This window comes from Hemicordylus capensis, chromosome 2 (assembly GCF_027244095.1).
Source record: "Hemicordylus capensis ecotype Gifberg chromosome 2, rHemCap1.1.pri, whole genome shotgun sequence".
Lineage (NCBI taxonomy): Eukaryota > Metazoa > Chordata > Lepidosauria > Squamata > Cordylidae > Hemicordylus > Hemicordylus capensis.
The window spans coordinates 106,366,704-106,384,965 of record NC_069658.1 but is presented as its reverse complement, the minus strand read 5'-3'; the positions used below and the strand labels follow the sequence as shown (position 1 = coordinate 106,384,965).

Below are 18,262 nucleotides of genomic sequence, written 5' to 3'. Positions count from 1 at the left end.
ATTGTAGTTAACAACTGTATTGAAATGCCTAGCATCTCCTGCAGGGGGGTTCTCTGAGTTTGGCTCTTTACTTATGAGATCTCTGATCCACTTACATGTCATGTCAGAAATACTAGTGGCCAACATCCTGATGAATGAGAAACTCCCAACCCCTGCTGACTAAGAAAAGAGACATATTTAAAGGTGGTGATTCTCTTATATTTAGTAGAAGGAGAATAACTGGTCCAATCAAGCCCCAAACACAAGTTAGAAACCAGCAACATCATCCCTTCAGTTGCTGTTGCTGGTTTTTATCTTGTGTTCTTCTGGGACAGGGAACCACCTTATTTCTATATTTTCTATGTAAACCTCTTTGAGAACTTTTGTTGAAAAGTGGTATATAAATATTTGTATTCTTAGTAGTAGAATGCTGCACGTGTGGATCCTATGGGAGTTTTGGGGAAAGTTAAAAATTTGTTAAATGCCTGCTTGCCCATTTCTTTTGTGGGTAGGGAGGTAAGTAGCACCTATCATGCCTTACCACCCAACCCACTTTGGTATCCCTGGGAGCTACCCATGGGGAACAATGGGGTATTTTGAGTTTTGTTGATTGTTCCCTAAGGCCAAAACACTCGAAACATTTTGAGTTTTGTTCTGTCAAAACAACCAGTTCAACTGCTATTTCTACAAAACATTTCAGCCATCTGCATTTTGTTTCAAGCTCAAAACAGAACGCAAAATCCATTTCGTGCACATCCCTAGTTTTATTGTTCATGCATATGGACACACAAAGATTCTTTTTATAATGCAATGTGTACCAAGACAGAAGGTTGGATAGGGAAAAAGTTACAATGACTTTGAATAAGGATTCTATGGTACTTCATCTGAAGGCAGCTGTTTTCAAAACAGTACTGGTGATAAAAGAAATAACGTCCTTCATATTTCACTAATTTGAACACCTCTTGTTACTCTTCCACATGTCAGTGGAAAATCTTAGTAGGAAAGAGGAAACAAAACCTGTGACTTCTTTCAAACAAAAGATCTTCATTTTATGTTGTTTCAAAATGAGATATCTTCATCTTAAAAGCAGCAGTTTGCAAACAATATCACTTGGTTGAAATTCCTCAGCTAGAGACATCTTTCTTTTTTGTTCTGCAAGTGTCAGTACTTAATGTGATTCCCCTCCTCTTTCTCTTTATGGACAAATGAAAGACACTGCATTCCTCGGTTACTGTAACATATATTGCAGAGCAGAATTCACTTAAATGTTTGCCAGACAGAAATAAACAGATCTGAAAAGAGCAAGTAGACAACTTGAAAAAGCAACTTGAAAAAAAAGTAGACAACTTGAAAAAGCTCTGCAGCAATTCTGTCCGGTACTGCAAAATGAGATTACTTGTGACAGAAGTAATTCCGTTCCTGAATCATTTATTATTCTAAATAATAATATAACAACATCTAAATGTTAATGAAGAATGTTTTATTTTTTCAAGAAAACACATCACTATGCAGTCATTGCTCAGATAATAATTCTACCCCAAGGTCTATTAGGGTTCGGTTATGAGAAACATAGCATTAGGCTATATTTTATCTTTTTCCAGATCAATACTGTTGGACCAAGGTTTGGTTATGATAATCTATTTTCTTACTCCAACTGAGGTATCCAACATCATACACCCAACAAAGGTAACTGAAGTGAACACCAGAAGTCTGAATGGAAGGTTTTTATGCTTATTGGTTGCAGGAAAAATAAAGTTGTTGGCAGATTCAGTATTGTTTTTCTACAGTCTTGTAATTTACATGTCTTTTTCACCTTTTAAGTGAAAGATAAAGTTGCTTCCAACTCTTATACTTAGTCAGCACTCCAAACTATAGAGTATAGCCTGAACAGGGTAGTGTTCCATGGGTGGTGACTCTTGTGATTTTCCCTTTGTCATGGATGGACCACCATCTGGTTAAGGTTGGACTCATGACCACGTCCCACCTCCGCAGGGGTAGGGGGCCCATTAGGATGGTCCACCCAAGAAGGTTACTGGATCCAATAGGATTCCAAGAAGCCTTGGAGGGATTTAGTGTTGGCTCTGTGGGTGACCCTGTCGACCCTCTGGTGGAGAACTGGAATAATCAACTCAACAGGACAGTGGACACGATCGCTCCTAAGCGTCCTCTCCAACTCACTTAGAAACTGGCTCCTTGGTATACAGAAGAACTACAGGGGCTGAAGCAGTGAGGTAGATGATTAGAGTGCAAGTGGAGGAAGACTAGACTTGAATCAGACAGATTATTACATAGAGAGCATTTGAAGATCTATGCTCAGGCAATACGTGCAGCAAAGAAGCAATTATTTTCCTCCCATATCGCCTCCGCAAGTTCATGTCTAGTGGAGTTGTTCAGGGTTGTGAAGGGGCTAACACATGCCCCTTCCCCCTTGAATTAGTAGTTAGAACAAACAATTACTCACTGTGATGTTTTTAATGAGTTCTTTGTGGACAAAATCTCTTGTATTCGGGCCAACGTGGATTCAAACTCCACAATTGTTACAGAGTCTAATGCCGAGGTGTCCAGCAGCTCCTCTTATGTGATGACTCTGGATCAGTTTCAGTTTGTGACTCCTGAGGATGTGGACAAGTTGCTTGGAATGCAACCTGGAGGTAGTAATGGGCTGGATGAGGGATAACAAACTGAGGCTGAATCCAGATAAGACAGAGGTACTTATTGTGTGGGGTTGAAACTCGGGAGACGATTTTGGTCTGCCGGTTCTGGATGGGGTCATGCTCCCCCAAAGGGAACAGGTGCACAGTCTGGAGGTGCTTCTGGATACGAACCTCTCCCTGGTGTCCCAGGTTGAGGCAGTGGCCAGAGGGGTTTTTTATCAGCTTGGGCTGATATGTCAGCTGCATCCATTTCTTGAAATGAACGACCTCAAAACAGTGGTACATCTGCTGGTAACCGCTAGGCTGGATTACTGTAATGTGCTCTATGTGGGGCTGCCTTTGCACATAGTCTGCAGTTGGTTCAGAACATGGCAGCCAGTTTGGACTCTGGGTCATCTAGGAGAGACCATATTACTCCTGTGTGGAAGGAATTGCACAGGCTACCGATATGTTTCTGGGCAAAACACGAAGTGCTGGTCATTACCTATAAAGCCCTAAGCAGCTTAGGCCCTGGGTATTTAACAGAACGTCTTCTTTGCCATCAGTCCCACTGCCTGCTAAGATCATCTGGAGAAGTTCGCCTGCGACTGCTGACAACTTGTCTGGTGGCCACTCATGAACGAGCCTTCTCCGTTGCAGCCCCTGGACTTTGGAATCTGCTCCCTGTTGAAATAAGAGCCTCCCCATCTCTGGCAACTTTTAAAAAGGCACTGAAGACACATTTATTCACCTAGGCTTTTAATTGGATTTATAGTTTTAAATAATTTGAATACTGGGTTTAAAAATGTTTTTAATCTTTTAAGTGATTTTAATTATTAATTTAATGTTTAAAATGATTTTAATTGTAAACTGCCCAGATACGCAAGTTTTGGGTGGTATAGAAATATTTTAAATAAATAAAAAGAATAAAAATATTCTGCAATGATGACATTTATAGTGTCAAACAGATCTTGAAAATGATGCCTTAATGCATCCTATGGACTGCTAGTGAAAACACTTGGATTTCTAAGGATTCATGCGATCAGTACAGTTCATATCCAAGCTATCTGAATAATTAACCCATTCTGGACTCCTTGCTGCAGGGGGCCTGTAACGCCTCCAGGCAGGATAAGATCCACACTATAATGAGCTGCCCCTAATCCTCAGAAGAGGAGGAAGCCTCAGACTCTATGGGCCGAGGCACTGTATGCTTACGGGTGGCTGCCTTCCCCTTGCTGGGCCCTTTCTTTGATGACGTACTGCCCCACTTGATGATTTATTAACTGCCCCCCATTGGAGGCCCCAATCAAATGCCCCCAATCAATTAAATCCATCAAATGCCCCCCACTGAATGAGTGAATGCCTCCCAATGGCAATTAATGTGAATGAATTAAGAATGCCCACCAATTAATGAATTAAGAATGCCCCCAATTAATGAATTACATATGCCCCAATCTATTAAGAATGCCCTCAATTAATCTATTATGAATGTTCCCCAATTAATCTATTAAGAATGCCCCACAATCACTGAAGCAATGAATACCTCCAATCTGTATTCATTGCTTCAGTGATTGTGGACATTCTGAAGCAATGAATACCCCCCTCTGCCCCCAAACAAAGAAGTAATGAAAGCCCCCACTTAAGAATGCCCCCACTCAAAAATGCTATGTATGCCCCCCAATCAATTAATTAAAAATGCCCCCAATTAATGAAACAACAGATGTCCCCAATTATTGAATTATGAATGCCCCACAATCACCAAAGTAATGAATAACCCCAATCAATGAAGTAAGGATGCTCCCAAACAAGGAAGAAATGAATGCCTCCACTTAAGGGATTAAGACAAACAATAAAGCAATGAATGCCCCTCAGTTAATGAATTCAGAATGTGGGTGTGTGTCAGCAGCTGCCCAGCAGAGACAGTGCGCCCCTAGTAGGCCATGGTGGTGGCTGGAGGCCTGGTGCCTCATCCCAAGGGAGAGGCAGTAAAGGCCCTCATGGGCACCCCAGCCTCAATGAAAGGCCCCAAGGAGGAGAACAGTACACAACAGAACTGGTTCCTAGGCCGGGAAAGGGAGGGGCTATGTGGCAGGGGATATGCATCCAAACCGAACGGCCTTGGAGCCCTGCTACTGCTCCTACTCTCGCCCACCAATTGCCTGGCCCTGCTGCTGCTCCTGTTGCTGCCGCTGGTGCACTGCCAATCACTCCTTCTCCTCCTCCTTATCGCCACTGCTGCGTCCATGCTGCCAAAACCCCAGTCTTGGCCCAGAATGCTCCTGGCAGCGATCCTTCCTGCTGCCAAGCTACGGAGTGACTGGACCAAATGGAGGCAGGCGGGTGCTGGGACCAGCCCACCCCCTTCCCTGATTGGCCGATCCCAGCCACATGCTGGAGAAGGTAAGATGGCGGTGCCGTGCCTGCCTCACATGCCAGTGGCACAACCCCATCCCCAGCCCCATTGCACTGGCAGGGATTGGCATTCTATGGACTGCTGGTGAAAACACTTGGATTTCAAAGGGTACATGTGATCAGTACAGTTTTGTATCCAAGTGATCTGAATGATTAATCAATCGCAATGTATCTGAATTATTTATTTATCATATTTATATACTGCCTGATATGTCTATCTCTAGGTGGTGTACACAATTTAAAACAACAAATCTAACACTGAGTAAAAACAATTTTAAAAATTTCACAGAATAAAAAAGTTAAAACAATTTCATAGGATAAAATTGAACAGTTTAAAATTAATTTCCGTTAAAAGCCTGAGAAAACAGGTGTGACTTGAGGCTCTTTCTAAAAGCAATCAGAGATGGAGATGCTCTTGTTTTGACAGGGAGCATACTGGAAAATCCGGGGGAGCTGAGTGTCCCAAGTCACCACCAACCGAGCTGGTGGCAACCATAACCAGACCTCCCCAGATGATCTTAATAGGCGGCAAGGTTCATGACAAAGAAAGTGCTTTCTTAAGTACCCTGGACCCAAGCCACTGAGAGCTTTATAGGTAATAACTAGCACTTGTATTTTGCTTGGAAACATTTCGGCAGACAGTGCAGTTCTTTTAAAATCAATGTTATATAGACCCTTCAAGTTGTCCCAGAGACCAGTCTGGATGCCGCATTCTGTAAGAATTGTAGTTTCTGGACTATATACAAAGGCAGTCCCATGTAGAGTGCATTACGGTTGTTGAGCCTGAAGATTACCAGCACTAGGGAGGTGCACAAAATGGATAATGCGTTTTGTTTCAAGATCGAAGCAAAACACAGATGACTGAAATGTTTTGTCAAAACAGGGGTCAAACCAGTTGTTTCAACAAAACAAAACTCAGAACGTTTCAAGTGCTTTGGCACCCGAGTTCTGCTTCTGTCAATCTGAGATCAAGAAAAACCAAATAATTATACCATCAATAGCATGGCATAGTATACTCAGTACTGAGAAAACCACAAAAGCAAGCCTTCCTTCCTTTCATCCTGATGTCTCCTCTTCAGGAGAGGCACACCACACTATAAGGGCTGTCTCTGCCTCGCAGTCCCTTTAAATTCATTTTTAAACTCTCTTGTTTTGGGTTCCTCTCCTTCCTCTGTCCCTCCAGCCAATGATGGCACAGTTGCCCATGACTGCACTTGATTTGTATGATAACAAGCCAACCAAGAAGCAAGGAAATCACAAGCAAATTGGAAGTCAGTTCTAGAGAACCAATAAGCAAGGGAAAAACAGGCCTCTAAAATGGCACTCAAAATATCAATATATTTGAACTTGAAATGGGGTTATTTTGTTCTGAGCTCAAAAGAGGCCCCTTTATTTAAAGGGTGTTCTATTTAGACCTCAAGAAACTCAAAATGGCCGGTTTTGAGTTGAAACATTTCAATGTTGAAATGTTTTGCACATCCCTAATATGCACCACTGTTTTAAGGTCATTTATCTCCAAAAATGGGCATAGCTGATGTATCAGCTGAATCTGATTTAAAAAATAAATAAATGCTTCTAGCCACTGCCTCAGTCTGAGAGAGTTTTGGATCCAGGAGCACTCCCAAGCTATATACCTGATCTTTCAGGGGGAGTGTAACCCCATCCAGATCTAAATCTCTTGGGTCCTGACCCCTCACAGTTAGTAACTATGTCTTTATTTGGATTTAACTTCAGATTGTTATCCCTCATCCAGCCCATTACGTCCTCCATGCAGGCATTTAGGGAAGTTATTCCATTTCCTAATGAGGCTGATATGGATAAATAGATCTGGGTGTCATCAGCATAATGAGCCAGCGGCTCTTCTGGTGGCTACTCAGGGATGGGCCTTCTCCATTGCTGCCCTGAGGCTTTGGAATGCGCTCTCTAGTGAAATAAGAGCCTCCCCATCTCTGACAATTTTTTAAAAGTCTTTAAAGACACATCTGTTCACCTAGGCTTTTAACTGATACTGTTTTGATTGTTTTTAATGTTGTTTTAGAATATTGTTTTAAAATTTTTAAATTGTTGTGTTTTAAATTCCTTGGTTTTGTTTTTAACTGATGTTTTACTTTTGTTTTTATTTTATTGTAAACCGCCCAGAGACATAAGTTTTGGGCAGTATTAAAATATGTTAAATAAATAAATAAATATCAATAACACCCTGCCCCAAATCTCTTGGTGATCTTTCATGCAGTTTCATGTAGATGTTAAAGAGCACTGGAGACAGTATGAAGCCTTGTGGAACTCCATACTTTAGTTCTCGCTTTGCAGAGCAGCAGTCTCCAAGCAACACCATCTCAAATCTACCAGAGAGGTAGGAACAGAACCACTGTAAAAGAGTGTCATGGCTCAGACTTCGGAATCAGAAGACTCAGAGCAGGAAGACTCGCCTGCTAGTGAGCCACAGCAGCAAGATTTGGCAAAGAAACAAGCCTCGGAACCTGAGGATTCTCAACAGCTGCCAGACTTTCATTCTGATGTGGAAGAGCCTGGGATTCCACCTATAGTGAGACTAAGTATCAAGAGGCAGGCTCAGAGGGACTCACGCAGGTGCAGGAGATAACAGGGAAGAAAGCCAAACTGCTGACTCAGGGAAGCCTGATTGGTTCCTGGTTCTGTTGAGTCATATATATTCAACAGTCTCTCTGAGTTGCTGTTTGCAACTTCACTGGCAGCAGATACAGTGCTCTTGGAATTATATCTTTTCCATGTTCCAGTTTGTCTTGTTTGTACTTCCCTGTATTGTTCCCTTAATTCCTTGTTCTGTGTCCTTTGCTTGTTTCATTCCTTGTTTTTTCTTTTCTTCCACTTATTACTCAGCTATTGTTAGAGGGGGGGTACCTAGTTTCAGTTCAGGGGATTTTATTCATTTACTGTTTTCTTTGTGAGCCTTTTATTTTCCTTCATCCAGTTTCGCTACTGCTTTCTGTTTACTCTCTCTCCGGGGGTTGTGAATCCTGTAGGGATAGCCAGGATAGCAGTTCACGACAAAGAGTACCACCCAATCCCACCTCCCTCAGTGACCCAGAAGGTGTCACAGATTCTCAGGCAGCACAGGGTGTGGAGCAGGGTCCTTGGGAGCAGTGGTGGAACTGAAGCAAAGTGCTGAGAACAGGAGCCAGGTGGGCTTCACTGTCCCTGATTTCATCCTGGGGTTCTTCATGGGGTGTTGGGGATCCCCCGGGTTCTTGTGGTACAGGATCTGCCTCTGGCAACATACTCTGCTGTTAGTCCAATGATGTATCCTCATCGGGGGACTCTTTGGAGTCCCTCACACAGGGGGTTGCACTGAGGATTCCACGGTAGCTGTTCCTCTTCCAAGTCCATCTTGGGTATGCCTGGGTGGATCACGACAGAAGGATGCCATGGTCGATGGTACTGAAAGCTGCTGAGAGATCCAAAAGGATCAGCAGAGTCACACTCCCTCCTTTGATAGTCAATTGGAGTCCATCCATCAGGCCAACTAAGGCAGTCTCAACCCCATAGCCTGATAGAAAGTCGGCATCCAAAACTGCCTAAAGCTGAGAGGCCACCACCCATTCAGTCACATTGCCCAAGCATGGAAGATTTGAAATGGGTCTCAGGGAACTGATGGATCCAATGCAGGTTTCTTCAAATAAGGTCTAATAATAGCCTCCTTAAGACAAGGAGGCATCCTGTCCTCCCTCAGAGAAACATTTATAATATTTACCAGACACTCTCTGATATAATGATTACCAGATGAAATAAGCTAAGATGGGCAAGGGTCGAGTGAATAGGTTGTAGGACACACAGTCTGAAGCAGTTTGTCCCCATTCTCAGGAGTCACAAACGGAAAGTGATTCAATCTAATTCTATAAGAGGAGACCTTATAAGGTGTCCTAAGCTGGACACCTCCACTATGGACTCTGCAGTAACTGTAGAATCCAGTTTGGCATGCATACAAGCAATTTTATCAGCAAAAAAGTCACTGAAAAAATCACAGCGAGTGACTGATGATTCCAAGTTCAAATTCTAGGGGGAGGGGGCATATAATAGCCCTCTCACAACCGTAGATGACTTCGCTGGATGTGAATTTGCGGAAGCAATGCAGCCAAAAAAAGAACTGCTTCTTTGCTGCCCACACTGACAGAGCGTAGATCTTCAAATGTGCTGTGTTTTTTCCTTTCAGATTTGTGCCGAGTCTTCCTCCATTTGCGCTCTACTTGTCTACCTCGCTGCTTCAGCTCCCATAGTTCTTCCAAATACCACGGCACTAATTTGGAAGCAAGTCAGAGAGGATGCTTAGGAACGATTGTGTCTACTGCTCTAGTGAGTTCATTATTCCATGTTTACACCAGAGCTTCAACAGAATCCCTAGCAGAGCCAACTCCAAACCCTTCCAAGGCTTCTTTGAATCATATTGGATCAAATAACCTTTTCAGGTAGACCAACCTAAGTCCTTCACCCCTACAGAAGTGGGTTGTGATTGTGAGTCCTACCTTAACAAAATGGTGGTCCATCCTTGACAATGGGGAGAAGTCCCCACCCACAGAACACTACCTTGATCAGATAAAAAGACCAAATTGAGCATGTGACCAGCATCATGCGTCAGCCCATACACCACTTTGGATAGGCCCATAATTTTCATGGCTGCTATGAACTCCTGAGTTGCTTCTGACAACTGAGTCCTGAAATGAACATTGAAGTCCCCCACCAACAACAACCTGGGCAACTCCAATGCCAACTCCGCAACCAGATCTGTCAGATCAGTTTTTCTGTTACAGGAAATAATTCCAGGGACTGAGACCATTTGCAGGAAAAGCAAGTGTTCTATCACTGTGCTACAGCCCTGTCCCCATTATCCAGTGTAAGGTGAAGTGCCTAAAATAGGAATAAAGAAGGCTACTTGAATCTACAAAAAGAGGTAGGGCAATTAACAATGAAAGCCAGAAGGGGGTGGGGGCACCTGAGAATTCCTTTTGTAAGCAAGGACTTGGGAAGACAGTAGCACTATTTACCAAGCTTGAAGGCCCTGTGAATTTCCAAGGAAAAGGATGGTCAGTTCACTGGCCAAGGTGAAAGGTAACAACTGCACTTTTCAATATACTGTAAGCGAAACAGAGGTTGAAAGAGTATTTGGAATGGAAAAGTAGCACAGATAGAATAAATATTCTATACTTCACTCTCCTGGGAAAGATTTCTTGAGAAATAGTTCTCTGGAAGTGCAGTACTTTTCACTGGCTTCTACTCAGAAGATGATTCCAGAGGAGGGGTTCAAGATGAGCCCTGCCTGATCCCATGACAGGATGAGCCCCGCCCTCCAGGGCTAGTAGGGCAAGGGGAATCTTCTCAGGCGAGATTGCCTGAGAAAAGCTTTGGGTTGCCACAAGCAGAAAGACAGGCACTGGGCTGAGCAAAAGCCAGGCTCCTGCATTTCTTTTCAGCCTCTCTCTCCCTGCCCACCTTCCTGGCTGATGGATACAACCACACAGTCTTCTTACTATACGCTTGTGGACATTCTTAGCACAAGATTGCTTATTTTGTGTGTGCATGTATTTGTACATATGCACACAAATCCTCCCTTTGTACTATTTATACATTGAATGTTTCTCTTTTTTATGCAGTTTGTCCAGCCATGCATAATAACGAAGCCAATTGCTCAAGTGCCTTGAACAAAGGGAAATAGCTGGCTATACTGGCAAGCAAAGCATCTATGCAAAATGAAGGAGATGATGGATTTTGCCATGCTATAACCACTCAAAGACCAAATTCAGAATCTGGATAAGTGCTTCAGTTACCATTTCAACTCCTAGTACAAGCTTGGGAGACTCTTACAGTGCATTTCAGCATCATTCTTTTGTCATTCTTTCTGAAGAAAATCATTCTTCCTTTTCTTTACTTCAAATACTGTCAGCTAGGCATAATGGCAGACTCCCCCCCTCCCAAGGTAGTATGATCTTGAAATGCTTTCATATGGTGAAAACAGCATGTGCAGAACTTGTGCTTTGAGAACACCTGGTTTGTGACTACAAAGCATCAAGTTTCAGATTATGCTGTGTAAGGGATTGTTTTTAGCCATGATATGTTTCCACACCAGGTGTCCAAGAATAGTTTGAAATAATGATTTTTGTTGCATTTCTAGTAAATTACTTCATATTACTCTCACTGTGCATTGTGTTGAGGCTTGTCCATATGATCAGTTCAAAGTATGCTTCCACTGAATTTTAGTTTTGTGTCATAGTCCTCCTAGTCTTAATTCAAAGGCAATAATGCAATTTCCTATGTAATGCACAAGGAAATAGCTTTGCTGAAAGAGGGTGTGACCCCCATGGGCTGTGGCTGGAACAGCCCAAGAGAACTGGGTCAGGAGAAGGAAGGAGATTTCTGAAGCCTGGAAGGCCAAGCATCCCCCAGCCTCATCCAGACAAACACCTGGAGCTAGTTGAGATGGTTACATACCTACTACATACCTACTATATACCTTACTCTCACACCTGGGAGTAAGGGCCCACAGGCAAATGGAAGCTGGGCTTCCATGGTTGCCTGTTGTATCTCCCTCTGTAACGGGGCGGGGGGATAGGAAGGGAGTGGAAGAACAAGCTCAAAGGGATTGGGAGACTGAGCAACTGGCCCAATTCACCCCTGGGGCAGCATCTCATCAGTGGCTGTCGGGTTTTTCTACCTTGTGTTTCTTTTTAGAATGTGAACCCTTTGAGGATAAGGAAGGGAACCCTCTTGTAAAAAAAATAAATCTATTATTCAATTTCTATGTAAACTGCTTTAGGAACTTTCTTGATAAGTGGTATATAGATAATCACAGAAGAAGCAGTAGTAGTATCGTTTCTTCACCACCCAAATGGAGATGGGAAGAAGCTTGCATGCCATTTCAGCTATAGCCTGTTGTCCCTAGTAGGGAGATTAGTGCTTTTCCCTATGAAGTTAACAGGGAATGGGACAAGGCATAAACCCCCCAGATGGTCAAGAGACACTAAAAGAAACAAAAACTGAAGGCTGTGAGGAAAATCAGAGAATGTGTAGCAACCAGATTCTGGAACTCAGTGTAACCAATAAAGGTTAAAGAGGACCTGCAAGCATATTGCATATTCCCTCTTTGTTGCTCCATGTTCCTAGTCAACACCCTAGCCCTTTTAATGTCCAGTTATCCCCTTGGGAAGACTTGGACACAGGGGCACAGCCACTGGTGTTCCCATGTGTGCTGGGATAATGAGCTGCCACACCCCAGGAGCCGCCACTGCCTGCTCCACCTCCTTCTCCCACCATTGCCACCATTATGGGGTGTGTGTGTCATGTTTCCCATCCCCTTACTCCCAGCTCCAAGAGCCTGTCGGGGGTTCCCAACAGGCTCCTGGAGCCACAAGTAAAGGGATGAGAGATGGCGCAAGAGAGGAGGCATGGCATTCTCCGCTTGCCCCCAAACAGTGAGGAGCATATTGGTGGCAGGAGTGGCGGCAACATGAGGAGGAAGCAGGCAGTGAGGCAAGGCAAGGCAGTGGGTGGCATGGAAGGGCTAGCACCAGGCCCCACAAACCAACATGGGGCGGCAGAGATGGGGGAAACTCACGTCTCCATGTGCTTGCTAAACCTCTGCTCGGACATCACAAAGTTATGCTGTTCCTCCCACAATTTTAAAAACAAATTCTGGATGACATATGCTCTGCCACAGGGGGAGAAATTCAGCTTTTAAAGACAGCACACACACAAGTGAGCTGAGATTGAGTAGCTTCAGAGGAAAGTGTGAGAAATTCAGACCAGAGAGACCTCGTATTGACTCAGGTCCCTGATTCAGCTGTGAAGCTTACTGAATGACCTTGGGCCAGTCACTCTTTCCCAGCCTATGTGGGAAACTGCAGGGTGTTCTGAGGATAAAGGGATGAGGAGGAGAATGATGTATACCAGTGAGAAGAAGGGTGAGATAAAACTGTAATAAATAAATTCCAAACAGAGACTTTGTGACAGTTTTTTCTATTCTGATAGTAAATTATTCAGACACACCAAATCTACTCATGGTACCACAAGAGTGATTTGAGCTTTATAAGCCTTTTACTGCTGATTGATTTGATCATCAGGGAGCTGTACTTCACAGTAAAATTCTAGGGTTTTTTAAATTATGTTCTTTAGATTTAATTCATGTGTTTATTACTGCAAACATTATACTGACTTAGTGTCAATGGTTTAATAAGCAAATAGCAGGAACTTTACTATGTCCAGAATTGGTAACTTATTGCAAATGTAAGTACATATACTGAACAGTTAATAAAAACAAAGAAAAAGTCTTGTGACATCTTAAAGACTAACAAATGTAGCATAAATTTCTATGGCCTAGAATTTATGCCACAATAAATGTGTTAGTCCTTAATATGCCATAAGATTAAATTTAGTTTTGCTGCAACAGAACAACATGGTTACCCCTTTTGAATTTGTCACACACACACACAAATGTAAACAAAGTTTAAAAAAAAGACATTTTCTGAAATAAAGTGTGTGAGGAAATCTTATACAGGCAAACCTCGTTAGTTGTGGGGGCTGCAATTCTCACCTACTACCATGAGTAATTAAGCATTATGCCTATGAGGAAATGGGGGTGTGTGTGGTTATGTTCCTGAATTTAATAAAAAGGGCAAAAACAGGGGAAAAACAACTGTACCATGCTCTGTGTGGTCTCCTTGTGTTCTCCTTGTGCCCAGCAATGTCCCCAAGCTGCAAATTACCACCCCAAACCACAAACTATCATGGGAAAAAATGCCTTTTAAAAACAGAAATGACCCACAAAATGGCTCCTGCTTACTTATTGATTAGAAATGCTTACAAAATGGCAGCAGGAAGTGACCTAGCCGTCACTTCTTGCACTTTAGGAACTGCGGATACATGAGTGTTAACCCTTTAGTATCCATGGATAATGAAATTGCATGTCAATTAGGCACCAGTGGATACGCAAAAACCCAGATGAGGAGTCCGCAAATAGTGAAGTCTCCCTGTTTAGATTTTACAGTATAGCTGCCATTAATGTAAAAGAGAGGTTATAAATTGTTCTCACCAGAATACATGTTACAAACTACATGGGGCTGCCTCTGAAAATGGAATCCTCAAACTGAGTTCTTCCCCTCTCCTCTGTAGAATAACTTACCTTGTTTTGTGACATAATGATGTTGTAAGTTTATCTATTCCCACTCCACATCATTGACTGCTACTGGCAGAGGAAGAGAAACTCACAACATAATATCTTGACATGGGGTAGGAAAAGGGATGTATCTATGACGACATTTCAGCTGTGTTCTGAAGGACTGGGAGGATAACAGTATAATCCATGGTTAACAGAGAGTAGAGAAAAGAGAGAACTGGATAAACTGAGGTCATTCTCATGACCAGTCTTAACTGGGTAGGGGAGCTGTAGCCTTGGTAGGGCTGGTTGTGGGAACCTCCAGGATCAGTCCCAATCCTAGTTCTCCTCCACCAGTAGCCTAGGTTTTGTACCCAGGCTAAAAGTGAGACTGGGCGTGAGTGCTCTCACCACAGGGTCATGTGGAAACTCAGGCTACTGGCAGCCAAAGCTTCCATAGAGCCATGCAGAAGGAACAGGCCTGCAGTGGGGAATCCGCCAATGCACAGTACTCCTCACATGTGCATTGTGGGATACAGGAGAACACAGCCTGCTTTCCCCCCATTCCTTCACTGCTCCAGGATCACTCACATAAGTCATATGGGCGTACAGAAAAACCTAGAAGTGGTGAGGATTGTGTGGGAGAAGGTAGGCATTGTCCTGCCTTCCTCCTGGACCACCCCAGCCTCAGCAAAAATGGTTGCCTTATTATTTGTTATTTGATTTATTTGATCCATGGAGACTCTACTCACAATCTGTGTGTAGAGCCTAACTGGTCTCTCCCCACAGACGAGCAGGGAGCTCGCCCTGGGTGGCCGAATTGGGTGCCCACACAATTACTGGCTCTGTCATGGAGCTGGTAGGGGCAGCAGGGATTGGGAGCCACCCAGCCCCCAGAAGTCCTAGGATGCCCCACGCAAGTGCACAAGGCATTATGGGGAGACCCCCAAGGCTGGGAGGCTTGCTGCAGCCTCCTGGTTGGGGGTCTTCTTGTGAGTTGGCATGGTGCCACACCGTGGCGACTCACGATCAGAAGAATGGGGTTAGCGGAGTGCTCACACTACCAACCTTGTTTAAGGAGAGGGGTATTTTGGGAGGTTTGCTGCTGGGAGCTGCTTAACTCCCATTGCAGCACACTACCTCCTAAAAGTGGGCTGGGCTCCCTTAGCCCACTTTTGGGAGGTTGTGAGAATAGCCTCGTATAATGCAAGGCTGATTTATTGTATAATGTAAGGCTGTTTTTCAGTGTTATTACTTGTAGTTTCCCTTGCTTTCTATAACTTCCATAAAAACATACTAGGCACTGCCAGAATATATCTTATAAAAGGACCTGGTTTTTATCTTGGCATCAGTTAGAAGATATCATGAGTTACTCCTGCCAAAGAAGCTCCGAAGAGCTCAAACAATCTAAAACACATTGACAAGACATGTGTTATAGATAAGCCAGAGACTTACATCCTTGCCAATCAGATCCTCCTGATTTTCGACAATTCCCCAAGGAGCTATTCCAATAGTGCAGATCTTTCCTCTCGATTTTGACGCATGATCTTTCAGTGCATCACCAACATGCCGAATTACTCCTGGCCACAAAAAATAAAATAAAATAGAAGTAGAAATGCAAGCAGACAATAAAGAAAGAACACAAAACACTTGAGCATTATCATCATAAAATGTATATATAGTAGTTTTTTCTCTTACTGCTTTAGTTTTGCATATGGAATAGGACAAACCCCCCCAAAATATCTTCCCCCAGATTAAAAAACCAAACAAAGCACAACCATGGAGCAGTATCAGAAAACAATCCCTGGCATCTCCTGGCTAGGCTAGGAAAGACTCCTGCCTGAAACCTTTAGCGGCAACAATCAGTCAGTATAGACCAAGGGTGTGAAAAGATGGCCCTCCAGCTGTTGTTGAACTACAACTTCCATCATCCCCAGCCACAATAAATTGTGACTCAAGATGATGGGAGTTGTAGTTGAACAACAGCTGGAGGCCAACTTTCCCCACCCATGGTGTAGACAATAGTGGGCTAGATGGACCAATGATCTGACTCAGTTTAAGGCGGCAGCTTCCTACAAGTTTCTCCTGCTTCTCCTTTGCCTGATTCCACAAAGATCTCTCCAAGGCCACATTTCTAATTCCTGAAATTATTGAGGAATATTTCAGGAGATGTCTTTTTCTGCCATTGGTTTTAGAGAAAATAAGCAACTGAGAAGGGGGAAATGAAGACAGAGAAAGTCTGAGCCACATATTAAGATTTTAGCCACTACTCTTCTGTATAAGGGACAGAAGCAGGACAGATCAGGAACCTGAATAGGAAATGTAGCTCCTCCACCCACTATGCCTCTAAAGAGAAGGAGATCAAGACTTGGCTAGTACCTGGATGGGAGCGTCCCTGAAGTTGCTGTGTAAGTCACTTCATTCATTTACTAAATTTGCATACCACTTTTCACACCAAAAGGATTTAAAGGAAGTTTGCAATGAAATAAAAAAGCAATGAAATAAATTAATATAGAGCCAAAATATCAAAACAGCTATAAATAATATTAAAGCAGCAGCAGCAGCTCATAAAAGAGAGAGAAGAAGAAAAAGGAGAGCCAGCGTGGTATAGTGGTTAGAATGCTGGACTAGGACCGGGGAGACCCGAGTTCAAATCCCCATTCAGCCATGAAACTAGCTGGGTGACTCTGGGCCAGTCACTTCTCTCTCAGCCTAACCTACTTCACAGGGTTGTTGTGAGGAGAAACTTAAGTATGTAGTACACTGCTCTGGGCTCCTTGGAGGAAGAGCGGGATATAAAATGTAATAATGATAATAACAATAACAATAACAATAACAATAAAAGAGCAAAGTTATTTTAATTGTTGATTGTAAAGCTTACAGATGTTTGTCAGTTGTGAACACCTTGAGACCTGGTTATATAGATGCTATACAATGTGTTAAATAAACAAAGAAGCAAGCAAATAGCAACAGAAAGCATGTTGAAACATGTTTTAATCTGCCTGTCAAATAATGCCAGAAGGGAGGCAGCCAAGTACAGATCCCATGGAAGGCATTCTGCAGCTCTGGGACAGCAAGCAAGAAGGTCCTGCTTCTCACGGAGCTCAATCTGACCTTTGAATGTGATGGAACCTGAATCAGGGCCCCCTCAGTTGGTCTGAAACTGCAGTGATGTTCATATGGGAACTGGTGCCCCTAGAAATATTCAGGATCCAGACAACTTCCTTATAGGAAAGGCAGGAGAGAAATTTCCTTGCACACAGCTTTGGATGCAATTGCAGAAAGTGAACCTATTTCTAAATCATGAAAGCTCCTGTGCCATAACAGATCCCCTCTTCCAGGTTGTAGTTACCTGTGTTTACTCCTCCCGTAAATATCCATGCTCCAGTTGTCATTGCCGCTTTAATGAGGCCTTTCCCAAACACTTGCTTGAGCTTTGGCTGTAGTTCAAAATTCTGGAGACCTCCGTGCACAGAAATGAGAAGCTTGGGCAGTTCAAGCTGCCATTCCTTGGTCATCAAGTGCAAAAGAAGATCAGGCTTTGTGTCAAAAGACACCCGCACATACTACAGGATGAAGGTCAATCGTTGAAAGGGAGGGGGGAAGAATAAGAAGTTAGTAATGGACATATCACTTCCATATTCTCTAACACTAGCTAGAGTGTGCATTATAGATATATTCTGAGAGCTGGTGCAGTGTAGCCTGAATTAGGAAATCTGTGGTTTAATTAATTAATTTATATACCGCTTGATTCCAAAGGCTCTAGGTTTGACTCTCATATACCGCCCCAGCTCTCAAAATGCAGTTCTCTGTCATGAGCTCACCAAGTGACCCTAAGCAAGGCACTCCCTGCTTGTCCTCAGCCCCCTACCCCACCCCACAATATGGGAATAATAATACTCAATTACCTTACAGGGTTGTAAGGATTACAAGTTAATACATGTGAAATACTTTGAAAGTACTACAGTGCTACAGAAATCTTAAGTATTATCACATTGCTATCAAAGCAATAGTACTCTATGGAATTATAAGTTTTGACAATAATTCATAAACATTTTACATAACTTCTGTACATATAACTAATAGGAAATTAGAAAGCTGTCCACTAGGTCAGTATAGT

At 43.1% G+C, this 18,262-nt stretch overlaps 1 protein-coding gene across 16 annotated transcripts in view; it reads right to left on the bottom strand.

The window, feature by feature from the left end:
• The window catches only part of TRPM3 (transient receptor potential cation channel subfamily M member 3), a 598,368-nt gene that overhangs the window by 182,977 nt on the left and 397,129 nt on the right, over nt 1–18,262 (bottom strand). For all 16 annotated transcript variants that reach the window (XM_053291345.1, XM_053291347.1, XM_053291350.1 and 13 more), the window contains exons 4-5: nt 17,495–17,708; nt 15,598–15,722 (exon numbers count right to left, since the gene is read on the bottom strand). In XM_053291345.1, coding sequence (XP_053147320.1) covers nt 15,598–15,722; nt 17,495–17,708 — 339 coding nt within the window. The remainder of the gene's footprint in view (nt 1–15,597; nt 15,723–17,494; nt 17,709–18,262) is intronic.